Source organism: Gallus gallus, chromosome 26 (genome assembly GCF_016699485.2).
Source record: "Gallus gallus isolate bGalGal1 chromosome 26, bGalGal1.mat.broiler.GRCg7b, whole genome shotgun sequence".
Classification (NCBI taxonomy): Eukaryota; Metazoa; Chordata; class Aves; order Galliformes; family Phasianidae; genus Gallus; species Gallus gallus.
This window is the reverse complement of record NC_052557.1, coordinates 404,018-417,362: the sequence shown is the minus strand read 5'-3', so window position 1 is coordinate 417,362 and position 13,345 is coordinate 404,018. Positions and strand designations below refer to the sequence as shown.

Sequence of the window (13,345 nt, the reverse complement as noted above, 5' to 3'; positions counted from 1 at the left end):
CCTTTGGAGACAGCGAGCATCCCGTTGTGTTGCCGTTGCAGGGGGACAGGGAGGGCTCTGAGGCCACAGTGCAGCCAGCACAGGCATCCAAACCCATGCTGCACCCCTGGAGATATCTGTGGGCTGTGATGATCTTCAGTTCGCTGCCCTGAGTGCCATCAGAGCCCGGAGTGAGAGCCCCTCACTGCCTCATTGCCCCACTTCAAGGCGATGTGGATGGAGGAGGGTCAGAATGTTGGCCGGGGAGGTCCCAGAGCACACCAGGAGGGCACTGCCACGTTCTCACCGTGGGCTCTGGGCTGCTGGCAGTGGTTTGGAGGAAAGCCATGCCCACGGGAGCAGCTCCCACGGACCCCTCTTTCTCCTCAATGGATGCAGAAGGAGATGTGAGAGCCCTGAGCACGGGGACGCCGTCCCCATGGCCACAGCCGAACGCACTGCCCGCAGCTCATACCTCAGGGCTCTTCAGCAGCAGGTCCACCTGGCTGAGCCCCCCGCAGGAGCAGTGAGTTTCTTCCACCCCCAGCTTGGCAAAATCTCTGCAGAGAAAAAGGAGAGGGCCAGCAGCCCCGGCTCCATCCAAAGCAGACCGCCCGGACGGGAAGAGTGTGAGGAAGCTTTGGACGCTGCTGCAGCTTGCAAAAAACACAGGCTCCAAATTTGGAAAGCGGCTCAGCTTCCAAACACCGCCATGAACTGAAAAGCTCACCTCAAAATGAAACCAGCCCCGGCCTTTGGTTCCAAGCTTCCTGTGTATGAACAAACCTGAAGGACGGCTGTATTTGCACACAAAAGGGTTTGGTTTTGGGAGAAAGGTCTCTCTTTTATTTTTCCTTTTTGCAGGAGTAAACACGGGCCCTCCCCGTCCTCCATGCCCGCAGGCAGGAGCAGCTCAGGGCGAAAGTGGGGCAACGTCCCATCTTGTTCCCTGGCTGCTTTCCCTCCTTTCTCTGGCAGCAATGGCAGCACCACCGCTGCACTGCGCTGCCGACCATCTCGCCCCATCCAACGCAGCAGAGGCTCTCTGCTCTCCCCTTCCCAGATGCTGCTTTTTGGGTCATTTCTTGGACGCGGTGCTGGCGATTGCTGCAGGGTTTGCTGGCAGCTCTGTCTCATCCCCCATGGGTGCTGCAATTCTGGGGCAGGGGTGAAGTGCTGGCAGAGGGATGCAGAACCACCATCGCCTGCTGGCTGCCTCCTCCCGGAGCACTGTGTTGTCCCTGTTCCTTCAGTCTGAGCTGCTCAACTCAGGCTGATGGGACCATCCATGGGGCCCTGCAGAGCAACGCGGAGCTCCACTCTGATTTTGTGGCCGCAGGGACGTGTCCACGGAGGTGACCTTGGGTCTGATCGAACATCAGAAGCTGTGGGTGTCTCTGTTCATCACAGGGAGTTGGATCTGATGACCTTTAAAGGTCCCTTCCGACTCAAACCATTCTATGAATCTAAGACTGGTGTAGGGGCATGGAGGGTCCGTGGGACTTGGAGATCTTCCAGATGCCGTGATGGAGAGCTGGGCCCTATCCAAAGCTCTGGCAAGAGCTATTCTCACCTCTGAGCTGACACAGCTGCCCTGCCTCAGTTTACCCTCTGTGCATGGGGCAGCACAGAGCTGCTGTGCTGCTGGAGGGGAAGAAGGGCAGCGGGCTGGATGTCATTGGCTCACATGAGCAGGGTTTTTGGCATCTGGGCCACGAAGCCACGCTGTCCTGCCTGTCCCGTGGGTATTGTGGCTGTGGGTCCAGGGCTGCTCCAAGACTCAGGGTGATCAGCTGGTCTGCTTGGCTGGGAGAGCCTAAAACAACAAACACTGCGGAGTAAGGGAGCGTCTCTCTGCTTTTTCCTGGTCAGATGGTTTCCTGTTTTCTAAGCAGCTCCTCCAGCTCCACTGGGGCAGAGGACTTGTCCATGCAGAGCTCAGCTCTGCTGCGTGCCCTGACCGGGAAGCCAAGCTGCTGCATGATTGACACAGAAAGAGCTCCGGGGAGGGGACAGGCAGAGGGGGCACCGAGACGTGGGGCGGCTGCCACTGCGACAGGAGGCCCCTCGTGGTCTGTCCTGCATCCATGAACCTGCCAGCATCACAAAACTGGCTGCTGGGATGGAGAGCTGGGCAGATATTTGTGCCCGTTTCTGTCTCCTCTTTGGATGGAGTCTCCTGGGAGCACCTGCAGGTCCAGAAGCAGCAGGATGTGGTCGATGTGGGGGCAACCCAAAGACACAGAATCATAACATTTCGGAATCGTAGAACATTAGAGTCACAGAACCATACAGTCACAGAACAAGAAAATCATAGCAGCACCCAATCACAGAACCACAGAATCACAGAATCATACAAACATGGAACCATGGAATCACAGAATCAAAGACAGAACCACAGAATACCCCCTACTGGAGGGGACCCACACACATCACAGTGCCAGGCCCACATAGTGGCATCGTGCCTGGGCTGTGTGCTGGAGGAGCTGCAGCTGCAGCCCACGCATTCGCAGCATTGCTGCCCTCTGGCTGCATCAGCACATCCTCGGTGAGCCCCTGCAGTGCACAGCAATACAGGGAGCTCCTCTGGGGGCAGATCTACGTGTTTTAGGGTGACAACACGCCAGGCTGGGTGCTGCCACCCCAGGGCCGAAGGGTAGGACTGAGGACTTGAACTTTGGGAGTTTGTCTCCTTTGCAGTGCCATTTATCTCTCAGCTGCCCACTGTCTGCATGCAGGGTCTGCCTGTAGGGTGTGCCCTGCAAGGCAGGATCACACAATCAGAGAATCGTTTTGAGTTGGAAGGGGCCTTTAGAGCCCATTTGGTCCAACTCCCTGCAATCAACAGGCACACCTATACCTCAGTTAGGTGCCCAGAGCCCCATCCAGCACGGACACCCAGAGCGGGTGCACAGCCTCCTGTCCAGGTGGGAACCCCACGGCCTGCCTGGTCCCTGTGCAGTGCTCCATCACCTGCACAGCACAGCAGTGCTCCTGATGGTCACAGGGACCCTCCTGGGCTCCCATTACTGCCCAGTGTCCCTGCCCTGCTGCTGGGCTCTGCCTCTCTGCCCCTTCCTACAGGTGTTTATGGCCATGGATGGGATCCTGAGCCCCCTCTGCTCCAGATGGAGCAGCCCCAGCTCTCTCAGCCACTCCTCACAGCAGCGATGTTGCAGTTCTTTGACCACCTTGGTAGCCCTGCACTGGGCTCTTTCCAGTGTGCCCAAGTTCTGGGGGGCCCAACACTGGACACAGCACCCCATGTGCAGCCTCACCAGTGCTGGCCTACTCATACTCTGACACTTGAAAAGAGAGCAGAAGAGCAGAGTGCAAAGATCTGGAAAACATGGCCTTAATTCAAAGATCCATTGGGACCCGGCTGCTCAGCGTGCCCAAGAAAAGAGGAAGAGGCACTGGGGTGAGTTGTGCAAGCATCTGCTTGGAGGGAAGGACACGTCAGCAGCCAAGAGCCGGAGGGGCTGCACTCTGGGGTCACCTTCACCCTATGGCACTGGTTTGTTGGGCAGCCCCTCATGCCCACGGGGACGGCTTCCTGCAGAAGCTGCAGGAAAATCCCCGCTGCTCTTCACCACGCCGGATCCACAGCTCTGACCTGCAGGGCTCACATGGGGCTGGGTGCACTCAGTGTCACACACGCTGTTTTTCAGCCAGGTTCAGAAGCCGAACCCCCAAGGACTGCCAAAGTCAGCATCTGCTTGGCTCACTGCACCTCTCACCACCGGACGTTGGCTATTTTTAACTGCCCCTGGTTTGCTTTTTTCTCTCTTGCTGCTCTCGTGGGGTCGGAGGGGCTCTGTGTGCTCTTTGTGAGCAGCACGCTGCCGATCCCAGGCCAGATAGACCTGTGGAAAGCCAGCGCTGCTCCCCCAGCCCAGCAGTGCGTGGGCGCAGCAAAAATGGAAGTGGCTGCTTCTAACCGCTTCCTTTCTCTCCGGGTCTCTCTCTCCCTTCTGCCCCTTCTGACAACTTCGTTTCCTGTTATTGATAACGGCCTCTGCACCCACTGAGAGGTCACCGCGCTCTGTGCCCCGCGGACAGCCCTGAGGGCTGCAGGTGCCCACATCCAAACACCACTGCTGGGAATAAAGCAGCTCCACAGCAGGAGATACCCCTCCAGGGGCTGCCCTGTGCCCACGCAGCCCTGTTAACCCCTGGCAGCTCCAGCTGCGTCGCTGCCAGCCCCACGCACACGGGGCTGATGGTCACTGCTGTACCTCTGCTCTCCCTTTGCAGATCGGGGGGCAGCTCGGTTTGTTTGCAAGAGATGTAGGGAGCGAAAAGCAGTTCTGCTCAGAAGAAAAAACAAACAGCGAAGAAGAAATGCATGCGAAAAGCCGTCCTCTTGCTTCTCCTTGAGGAGAGGAGCAGTAGTGCTGGGTTGGCAAGTTCAGCTGCAGATACCTTAAAAAAATTAAACAGCACTTCCAGGCAGAGCCGGGCAGCGGCAGGAGCAAAGCACGCACCGGCAGGCTGCGTCCCTGCGAGCACTGGGAAGGTCACACACTGCTCCCAGTCCTCCATCCCCAGCAACAGCCCCACGCAGGGGATGTGTGGGGGTCCGGGCTGGGAGCGGAGCAGCACCGGGAGCTCTGTGCATGCAGCGGGGCCGTCTGCACGGCGCTGAGAGCCTGGGGGTGTCCTTGGGAATGCGCTCACGCAGAGGAAGCTGCTCCGGGAAAAGCAATCTGCAGAGTGCTTGGCTGAGCTGCCGGGTGCCGTCCCTGGGTGTGTGGCGCTGAGCCCCCAACGCTGTGCTGTGCCCGGGCTGCTCGCACCTCCTGTGCTGGCTCTGCGGGATGCTCGGGGCGATGGCACAGCCCTCCGTGCACCTGCTGGGAGCTGAGCAGCCCTGCCGACAGAGGCTGCTGGATGCTGAGGCAGCCGCTTCACCTTCGTACTCATGAGGGATGTTTCGGCAGAAAGGAGATGGGAACATTTCCAAAAGCCTGCAGGACATCCTGAGCTCCAAACTGTGTCAGCAGGAGCCCTGCGTGAGCACCAGACCCAAAGATGATGGAGGCCTGGTGAGAGCAGAGCGTGCTGCGGTGGGTGACCCCGGGGGAGCGCGGCTGTGGGGCATCATCACAACTTTGGATGCTGGAGCAGTGACTGCACAGTGACCCATGGTGGTGACTTTGGGGCCACGGTGCTGCTCAGAGAGGGGCTGGGGGGTGTGGGGCAGGGTTTGTGCTCAGGTTTGGGGGGCAGAGATGGGAAAAGGGACTGTCTGGGGGAGAAGAACTCCCACCTGGAGCTGGGAGCTGCTGTGTGTGGGCAGCGGGTGCTCAGGGTGCAAAGTGACCCCGTGGAAGTGGAGTTGTAAAATGCAAATGAACATCCCAGGGATGAACCCAGACGTCCCCGAAGCAGCAGATCTGTAGGGCACTTTTTGTTGGGGATGCTGAAAATAGAACCACTACCACAGCCCCCTGAAGACCCCTATGGCACTGCTGCAGATCTCTAAAGTCCCTAAATCCCAACTCATGACCCTAATGCATTGGCACAGCTATCCAGAGAGGACACTCTAACCCCAACCCTGACCCTAATCCTGACCCTAACCCACTCCTGGCACACTGAGCACCTCACCAGAGGTGGTGATGCAGTAACAGCCTCATCCCTTTCCTTTGGGTCTGTTCTTCTATCAGTAGTCCCCATCACCATTCCTCATCACAGCTCTAGGCTTCATCCCCAGCTCCTGGAACCAACCACCCCTTTGGCCCCCTGGCCTTAAACTGCCTTTGCTGTGTGACAGTAGGATCTCAAGAACCTTGGTGAGTTCTGTGGGTTTGCATCAGAGCAGGAGAGTGAAGGAGAATATCAGAAGTGTGAAGTGTTACCCACACTGCTCACTGCTGTGCACTGGGGATGCAGTGAGGATGGCATGCTCCAGGTGCGGGGGTAGGAGTGAGGCAGGAGATGGGCATGCAGCAGGGTTCCTGTTGAGGCAGGGAGGGAGGATGTGACAAGGCTCAGCTGTGACCCCATGGGGCCCACCCCATCCTCCATCCTCCATCCTTTATCCTTCATCCCCACCCAGCCCTCCTGCAGGTTCCCCAGCCCCAGCAGCTCCTTCCCGTAGGACTGGTGGCTGCCCCATGCTCTGACGTGGGAGGATGAAGGGCAGGAGGGAAGGGCAGTGCTGTTCCTTGTCCACATTGGCTGCCTTTAGGCCCCTCCAGCCGAGTTCTTTCACTCTGCATAAGGATGGGTCAGTTCCTCAGTCTGCCCCCATGCCTGCAGAGGCTTTTGGGATCCTATCACCTGCTCGTGAGACACAGATGGTGGTGGCCCTTGTATGCTGCACAGTGGAACTGGGCAGCTCCAACCCCCTGGCTGTGGAGTGGCCCGAGGCAGCGTGACTGGGGTGGCAGAGGCAGACGGCACCGGGGCCACTGCATCCCAGAGCAGGGGGTGCAGCAGGGGATGCTGCAGGGTGGGGGCAGGAGAGGAAGGAAGTGGGGCGTGCGGTGTCTGTGCACAGAGCCGGGGCAGCAACAAACAGGAAGAGCAACAGGGACATGGTGGGAGGCAGTGAGCATCAACGGGCATCGCAGGAAGGATGTGCAGTGCCCCAAGGGCAGACCCTGCAGTACCTGAGCTGCAGGCGCAGTGAAACGCCCCCCCGACGTTCTCTGACCCGCAGACAGGGTGTGATGGCACCCATGTGGCTGCTGAGAACGTTGATATGGGAGCAAAGGAGCATTTCAGTCCCTGCAGGTGGGAGCGGTGTGGGATGGGGGGATGCAGTGAGGTGGCAACAGTTGGGGCTCCCTGCGGGGGGGGTCACGGTGTGCCATGAGGACACACTCAAACCCACCGTGCAGTGCAGCTCCCTCCCATCTCTCCACGTTGGGCTGCAGATGGGCACAGAGGGCCCCGAGCAGTGACGCCCACGGAGGAGCCCCGGGATCGGGGGGCAGCAGGGCCGGGTCCGCACGAGGGGGCTTTGGTGGGGAGCGGGGCTGGGGCTGCGGGCTGCCCGGCAGAGCCGAGCTGCGGCGATGTGGCCGGTATGTGTGTGGGCGGCAGGCAGGGTGGGGGAGAAGGAGGGAGAGGAAGCGGCAGAGGCAGCAGCTCCTTTGATAAGCAGCTTCCTGAACACTTTCAAACCCCCGGGTTCAGACCGACGTGCACAGCACCCGCGGCCCTGAGCCGGGACGGAGCCCATGCCTCGGGGCAGCAGCAGGTAGGCACCCCTGGGCTGCAGGCACGGCCGTGAGGGTCCCTTTGGAGAGGGGAACCCCGCAGCAGCACCAGGCCCCGGCACATGTGCTCGCTGCAGGCAGTGCAGGTGCCCCCCGCAGGGATGCTGGCAGGGAGGTGGGATGTGGGGACGCGGGATGCTCTTGGGGCAGATGCCGGGAGCAGAAGCTCCATCCCAGGGTCCTCCTGCGTGCCTTCGGCTCGGCTGTGGCCTCTCCCAGCTGTTTCCCGGGTGATGCTGGGGTCCCAGCCTGTCACTTCCAGCTATGAGGGGTGCCCAAGGCACTGAGAACAGATGTGGGATCAGCCAGGATTGACCCTGAGTGCTTCATCTCATGCCCCGGTGTGTTCCCACCCCGCACAGCTGTGGCCATGCTGTGATCCTCCCTGTTGCAGCCCCGGCTTTGTCTGCGCCCAGTTCTCTGCAGGGATGTCCCTGAGCCTCCGGGGCATTCGGTACCCTTCTCTGTGCCTACTGAGAGCTCTGACCCTGCAGCATTCCCATCCCATTGGGTCCATCTCTCCTCGCAGAGGAAGCTGGGGAGGAGAAGGAACTTTGCCACCCTGAGCTGCTGCCTGCGCCATGGGGACCTCTGCCCAAAGAAGAACCAGCATCACCCACATCTCCCTGCTGGGGACTGCTTGGGGCTGCTGGTGGTGGAGCCCTGGCAGCCTCCTCCAGCCAGACCACCCATCATCTCTTGCTCAACCATTCAGATAGAGCAGTTTCCTCTTGACAGTTGCTGATAATTGTGGGATGGAGGAAGCTGTCCCAGGGCCATTCCCCCCAACCGAGTATGTCCAAACAAGTACTGGCCATGACCCTCACAATGTCCTCCTCTGCTCCTCATCCCTAGGGGGCTGCTGCCCTCCACGTTAAGCTCACAAGCTCCCATCTCACCCCATATAACCCACAGATCCTTCCTCCTGGTGGGGTGCTACAGGCGCTCTCTCCATGCCTCCTGTGGCTGCTGGAGCCCTGATGCCAGTGCAGTGAGGACCCAAAACACTTCCCCTGCTTAGGGATTTTCTCATTCTGGTCCAGAAAGGGGTTCAGGAGCCTCCTTGTGTCTCTCTCATCTGCCCTGTGTTTTCCAGCCGCTTCTCCTCTGATGGCAACTCAATCCCTCAGCAGCTGAGGCCACCCCACTTCCACTCCTCGTGCTCCAGGGCGAGTGCTTCGTGGCTGCCGCAGCATGGTCCAAGCCTGCTCAGTGTGCCACAGAGCTCATAACAGCAGCCTGACAGCCCGGGTGGCCACCAAAGCCATGGACAAGGCAGACAAGCCCAGTCCCTCTGCGAAGAAGCACGTGCGGCTCCAGGAGAGGTGAGCATGGCCAGGCTGGGCAATGCCCACAACCCGGACTTTGCACTGTCCAGCCCTAAAGCACAGTCCCCCAAACCCCTTCCTCTGGCCCGTGAGTTGTCGGGGGTCACTGGAGACCCTTTGCCTCCTTTGCAGGAGGGGCTCCAACGTGTCGCTGGTGCTGGACATGAGCTCGCTGGGCAGTGTGGAGCCCATCCAGCCCGTATGCACACCGCGGGACATCACGCTGCAGTTCCTAAGGACATCCAGCCATGTGCTGAGGACGGAGGAGCTGCAGCAGCGTGCCCAGAGCCTGGCACAGCTCCAGGAGGAGTTCTCGGTATGAGGGTGGGTGTGCAGGTGGGGGGGGGCACTGCGCATCTCCTGGTTGCCCGCTCCTTGCTCTCCCTTGTGTCCGTGGAAGGCCTTCCTCTGCCACGCTCCGCTCCCATCCGTGAGGTGTCCCACCCCATTGGGGTGCGGATGGAGCTCATGCCAGCTCTGGTGATGCTGGGTCAGCATCTCACTGCCTGCAGGGCCAGATGTGCCCGGTGAGGGGATGCAAGCAGCACCAAGAGGGGTTCCTCAAAGTTGTTCTCCCCTGCTGCAGAAAATCCCACCCAACTTCATCAGTCCGGAGGAGCTGGAGATCCCTGGACACGCCTCCAAGGACAGATACAAAACCATCCTCCCCAGTACGTGCCGCTGCGTCCCTTCGTCTCACGTTCCCCCACATGCAGGGAGATGTGTGTGTTGTGGGTGCCCCTGCTGTGCTGGTTGTGCTGCTGGCAGCCGCCTTGCAAGGGTGTGAGCCCAGCAATGGGGCGGTTTGTGGGGAGCTTCTTGGGGCACACAGTACATCACAGCCCAGCCTGGGCCGCTCCCTGCTGCGCACAGCCTTAAACATCCAAAGGGGGAGGTGTAAAGGCTGAGGAATTGTTTGGGTCTTCTTCATGCACTGTGGGAAGGCTGTGGAGGGTTGGTGCCGGGCAGGTTGAACATGGCATGGAGCTGGGTGGGAGAGAACAGCTCTGAAGGACAGTGCCAGGGTACCTCTCACTGCCTCTTGCAGATCCTGAGAGCCGGGTGTGCCTCAGAAGGGCAGGGAGTCAGGAGGAGGACGGCTACATCAATGCCAACTACATCACGGTGAGCGCACTGCCTGCCTGGGAGCTCCTGGTGTCCCACATCTCATGGTGCTGCAGGGCTGGGGGTGTGGGAGCTCTTGGATTCTGCCCAAATCAGGGGCATGGGGTGTGACATAGGCTGTGGGATATGGCTCAAGCTGGTTTACATTTAGCACTGTGATTTTTGGGTGAGCAGAGCACTTGGACGTGCTCCCTCCCAGACACTTCTCCATCTCCATGCACTGGTCTGTTGTCACGTGCAGGAAGAAAGCTGTGCCAACGGGGCATCCCAGCCTGGTACCGACACATCCAGGAACTGCCTCTCTCCTCAGGCAGTTTGTTTCGATTCCCCAGAAGGAAAAAGGGGTGACTGTGGCTTATGTCCAGCACCCCATGGGGTCCCCAGACAGATGTCCCCAGACCCAAAGTGACCATTGGTGTCATCACAGCAATAACCGGAGGATGCTTGGATGGAGCGTGGGTGCATGGGGCTTGCTCCATGGGCTTGCTCCTGGTTTGCTGGGCTAGGAGGATGGAGAGGACAGAGGCAGTCCCTGGTAGGGTCTGTGAAAGGATTTCAAGGGCACATGTGGGAGGAAATAGGCAGTGTAGGTCAGGCTCTCCAGTACAGAGGACAAGCAGCGCTGGGGGCTGAGGTGCAGGCCAGGTGCCCCCTGTTCCTGATGGCCATATGCTCGGCAGGGCTATGCAGGACGTCCCCGGGAGTACATTGCCACCCAGGGGCCCATGCTGAACACCGTGACTGATTTCTGGGAGATGGTGTGGCAGGAGGAAGCACCCATCATCGTCATGATAACCAAGCTCCAGGAGCGCAAGGAGGTACCGCTGTCCCTGCTCCATAGCACCCTGACCTGGAGGGGGTGGGGAGGGAGAATAACAACACCGGTGGGATGGCGTGAGATCAAATGTGGGGCTGAGCTCTCTCTGCTTTGCCCTCAGAGGGTACCTTCTTGGAGGAGAGTCCCTGGGCTTCAACTTTGACTCCATCCAGAAAAGCCTCCCCTTCTCTGACAACTTCTCTTGCTCTGGATGTGCTTTGCCATATAAATAATAGGATAAAAAGAAACAGGGCAGCCCCTGGGAGCTCCCAGATGCTGATCCAGGTGGGGATGGGCACTAGCAGCTGTGCCCTGTGTGGTGGCTGCACTGCACCTTGCTGGGATTGCTGGCTCCATGCTCCAGGAGCAGGGGGATCTCACACACTCTCACCTGGCCCTATTTTTTGTCCCTTTGCTCCCTGGCTGCTGCAGCATCCCTCAGGGTGCTTACCTGCGCCCTTCACCTGGATCTAGCAGGACATGGATGGGCAGAGGTGTAGCTCCCCGGGGGCTGAAAACCACATGGCAGTGTGTGGGCAAAGTGTGCAGGGGAAGCAGGTGTTGGGAGAGGGATCTGTCCTTCCTTACCTTCCCTTTCTATCAGTCCACATCCACCTTCCTCACTCCCCCATACCTCCCAAAAGCTATGACCAAAGGGCAGCTTAGACCCCAGTGGGTGCCCAGAGCATAAACACTGCTTTCTTCCTGCAGAAATGTGTCCACTATTGGCCTGAGAAGGAGGGCACCTACGGCCCCTTCACCATCCGTGTGCAGGGGATTAGCGAGTATGCGGAGTACGTGGTCCGCAGTCTGTCCATCCAGGTGGGTCCAAGCCCCATCCTGGGGTCAGCAGGGGGCTCAGCACCTGGCGGGGTCCTGAAATGCCCAGGCTCTGTAAGAGGAGGGATCTGCAGAGCTCTGTCTGCCCAATGAGGTTTGCAGGGAGCGAGACTTGTGCAGGATGAGCCTTGGGTGGTGACAGAGGGGTGTCAGCATGGAGATCGAGGAGGGCTTGTGGGCATGACTGGAACTCTCCCCAGCAGATCATTTGGACACCCAAAAGTGTCCCTGGTTCCCTGGGTCTCTGGCAGAGGCTCAGTGAGTCAGGAGGAGAGCAGATGAGATGGGCACAGGCTGGGCACACAGGATGGGAACATCTCAATCTGACCCCACCTGATCTTTATTTCTCTCTCATCTGTGCTGGAAAAGCTGGAAGGTGAATGCCGCCACGTCAAACACATCCTCTTCCCTTCCTGGCCAGACCAGCAGACACCTGAGTCAGCCAAGCCCCTGCTGCACCTGGTGTCCAAAGTGGAGGAGACTCTGCAGGCTGCAGCCAGCCCAGGGCCCATCATTGTGCACTGCAGGTAAGTGCTCAGGGCACAGACTGGTTTTGTGCTTCCAGAGTGGTTCCAGGGCAGCATGGCAAGGACCACTTGTGGCAGCAGAATGGGGCCAGCCTGAGAAAGCTGGGTCTGGGACCTCTGCATCCCTATAGGGATGAATTGGGGTAGCAAAGCAGCCAAGGAGCACACCCAGCTCAGACAGCCTGAGGTCCAGGTGGGTGCTCAGCACAGCCGTGTCCATCTGCAGTGCAGGCATTGGTCGGACGGGCTGCTTCATCGCTACCAGGATTGGGTGCCAGCAGCTGAAGGACAAAGGAGATGTGGACATCCTGGGAATCGTGTGCCGCCTCCGCATAGACAGGTTGGTGCTCGGGCAGGCGGCCCTGAAGGATGCTGCTGGATGCAGGAGGGACGCGGGAGGGTGCAGGGATGAGCATCCCAAGGAGGCATGGAGCTGATTTGTGCTAGAAAACGGAAGGGTTTCTGAAAGATGGATATGTGGGGACAGCAAAGGGTTGCCCAGTGCTGGGTTGGTTTTGCTGTCAGGGCTATTTTAGCTCTGGGAACCCAAAGACGTGAAGGAGAGCAGCCCCAAACCCATCAGCTGGTGCGCTCCTTCCAGCTCAGCCACTGACCTCCAGAACATGCCCAGACACATTTCGAGGAGCACTGGATGCATGCAGGCAGGGTGGGTGGCACAGGAATGTCTGTGCCATGGGAGCAGGGCTGGGGTTTTTGGTGAGTGACAGCATTTCCCTTACAGAGGCGGGATGATCCAGACCAGTGAGCAGTACCAGTTTCTCCATCACACACTAGCCCTGTACGCTTCCCAGCTGCCAGAGGCAGGGGGCCATTAGCACCAGGCTCCACCGCTCGCTGCCTCGCTCTGAACACCCCCAGTGCGGAACCTGGGGACAACTCTGCTGAATCTGCTCCTGCTGCACCCAGCCATGAGCCTCAGCCTCCCAGAGGCTGAGCAAAGCCATCGGGATTGTGGCCCCAATGACCCCCAGGGCGACGAGGGTTTGGGGTTTGCACAAGGCATGTGGCAGGATGCGCCATGCAGAAGAGCAAGCTGCACACAGAGACTGATGCTGAGCGATCTGCTGGCTAGAAATAAACAGCTCCTCCTCCAGCTGCACATCATGTGTAGGCAAAGGCTGGCAGACACACTCCTCGATGCTCTTCTTGCTAAAGACACACCTGAAGGATTTAGTCCAAAGCTGCACTGCTGGTTGCCTTCGTTCCATGGCCTGCTTTCCTCCCTGCCTTCAGCCATCGCCTCCCACCTGCCTTAAAGTAGGGGATACTCCTAAGTGTGTCTGCACTTCTGCAAGCACTGTGCTCTGAATTGTAACCCAGCCTTGTTACACGAGGGTGGGGGTTTGTGCTCCTGGGTTGTTTTTTTTTGTTTGTTTGTTTTTTGTTGGAATCAGAGCAAAATAATACACCCATTTTGCTGTTTCTTTCTCACTGTGTAAATAGGAAAGCTGCATCCCTAATTCTGCAGTTCTCCTGTCA

General features: G+C 59.0%; 1 protein-coding gene across 6 annotated transcripts; it reads left to right on the top strand.

Moving 5' to 3' along the window:
* The first annotated feature begins 4,470 nt into the window (after window positions 1-4,470).
* On the top strand, window positions 4,471-13,288 carry PTPN7 (protein tyrosine phosphatase, non-receptor type 7). 6 transcript variants are annotated; one of them, XM_040652811.2, is made up of 11 exons: window positions 7,114-7,189; window positions 7,738-8,001; window positions 8,305-8,533; window positions 8,669-8,852; window positions 9,123-9,207; window positions 9,585-9,661; window positions 10,342-10,479; window positions 11,190-11,300; window positions 11,688-11,845; window positions 12,072-12,185; window positions 12,588-13,288. In XM_040652811.2, the coding sequence occupies exons 3-11, from the start codon at window positions 8,403-8,405 to the stop codon at window positions 12,679-12,681; spliced, it is 1,092 nt and encodes a 363-aa protein (XP_040508745.1). In that variant the 5' UTR covers window positions 7,114-7,189; window positions 7,738-8,001; window positions 8,305-8,402; the 3' UTR covers window positions 12,682-13,288. The 6 variants fall into 6 exon arrangements, with proteins under 6 accessions (XP_015154252.1, XP_015154251.1, XP_040508745.1 ...); XM_040652812.2 differs by having other exon boundaries at window positions 8,124-8,533; XM_015298766.4 differs by lacking the exons at window positions 7,114-7,189; window positions 7,738-8,001 and adding an exon at window positions 4,471-5,027.
* The last annotated feature ends 57 nt before the right edge of the window (window positions 13,289-13,345 follow it).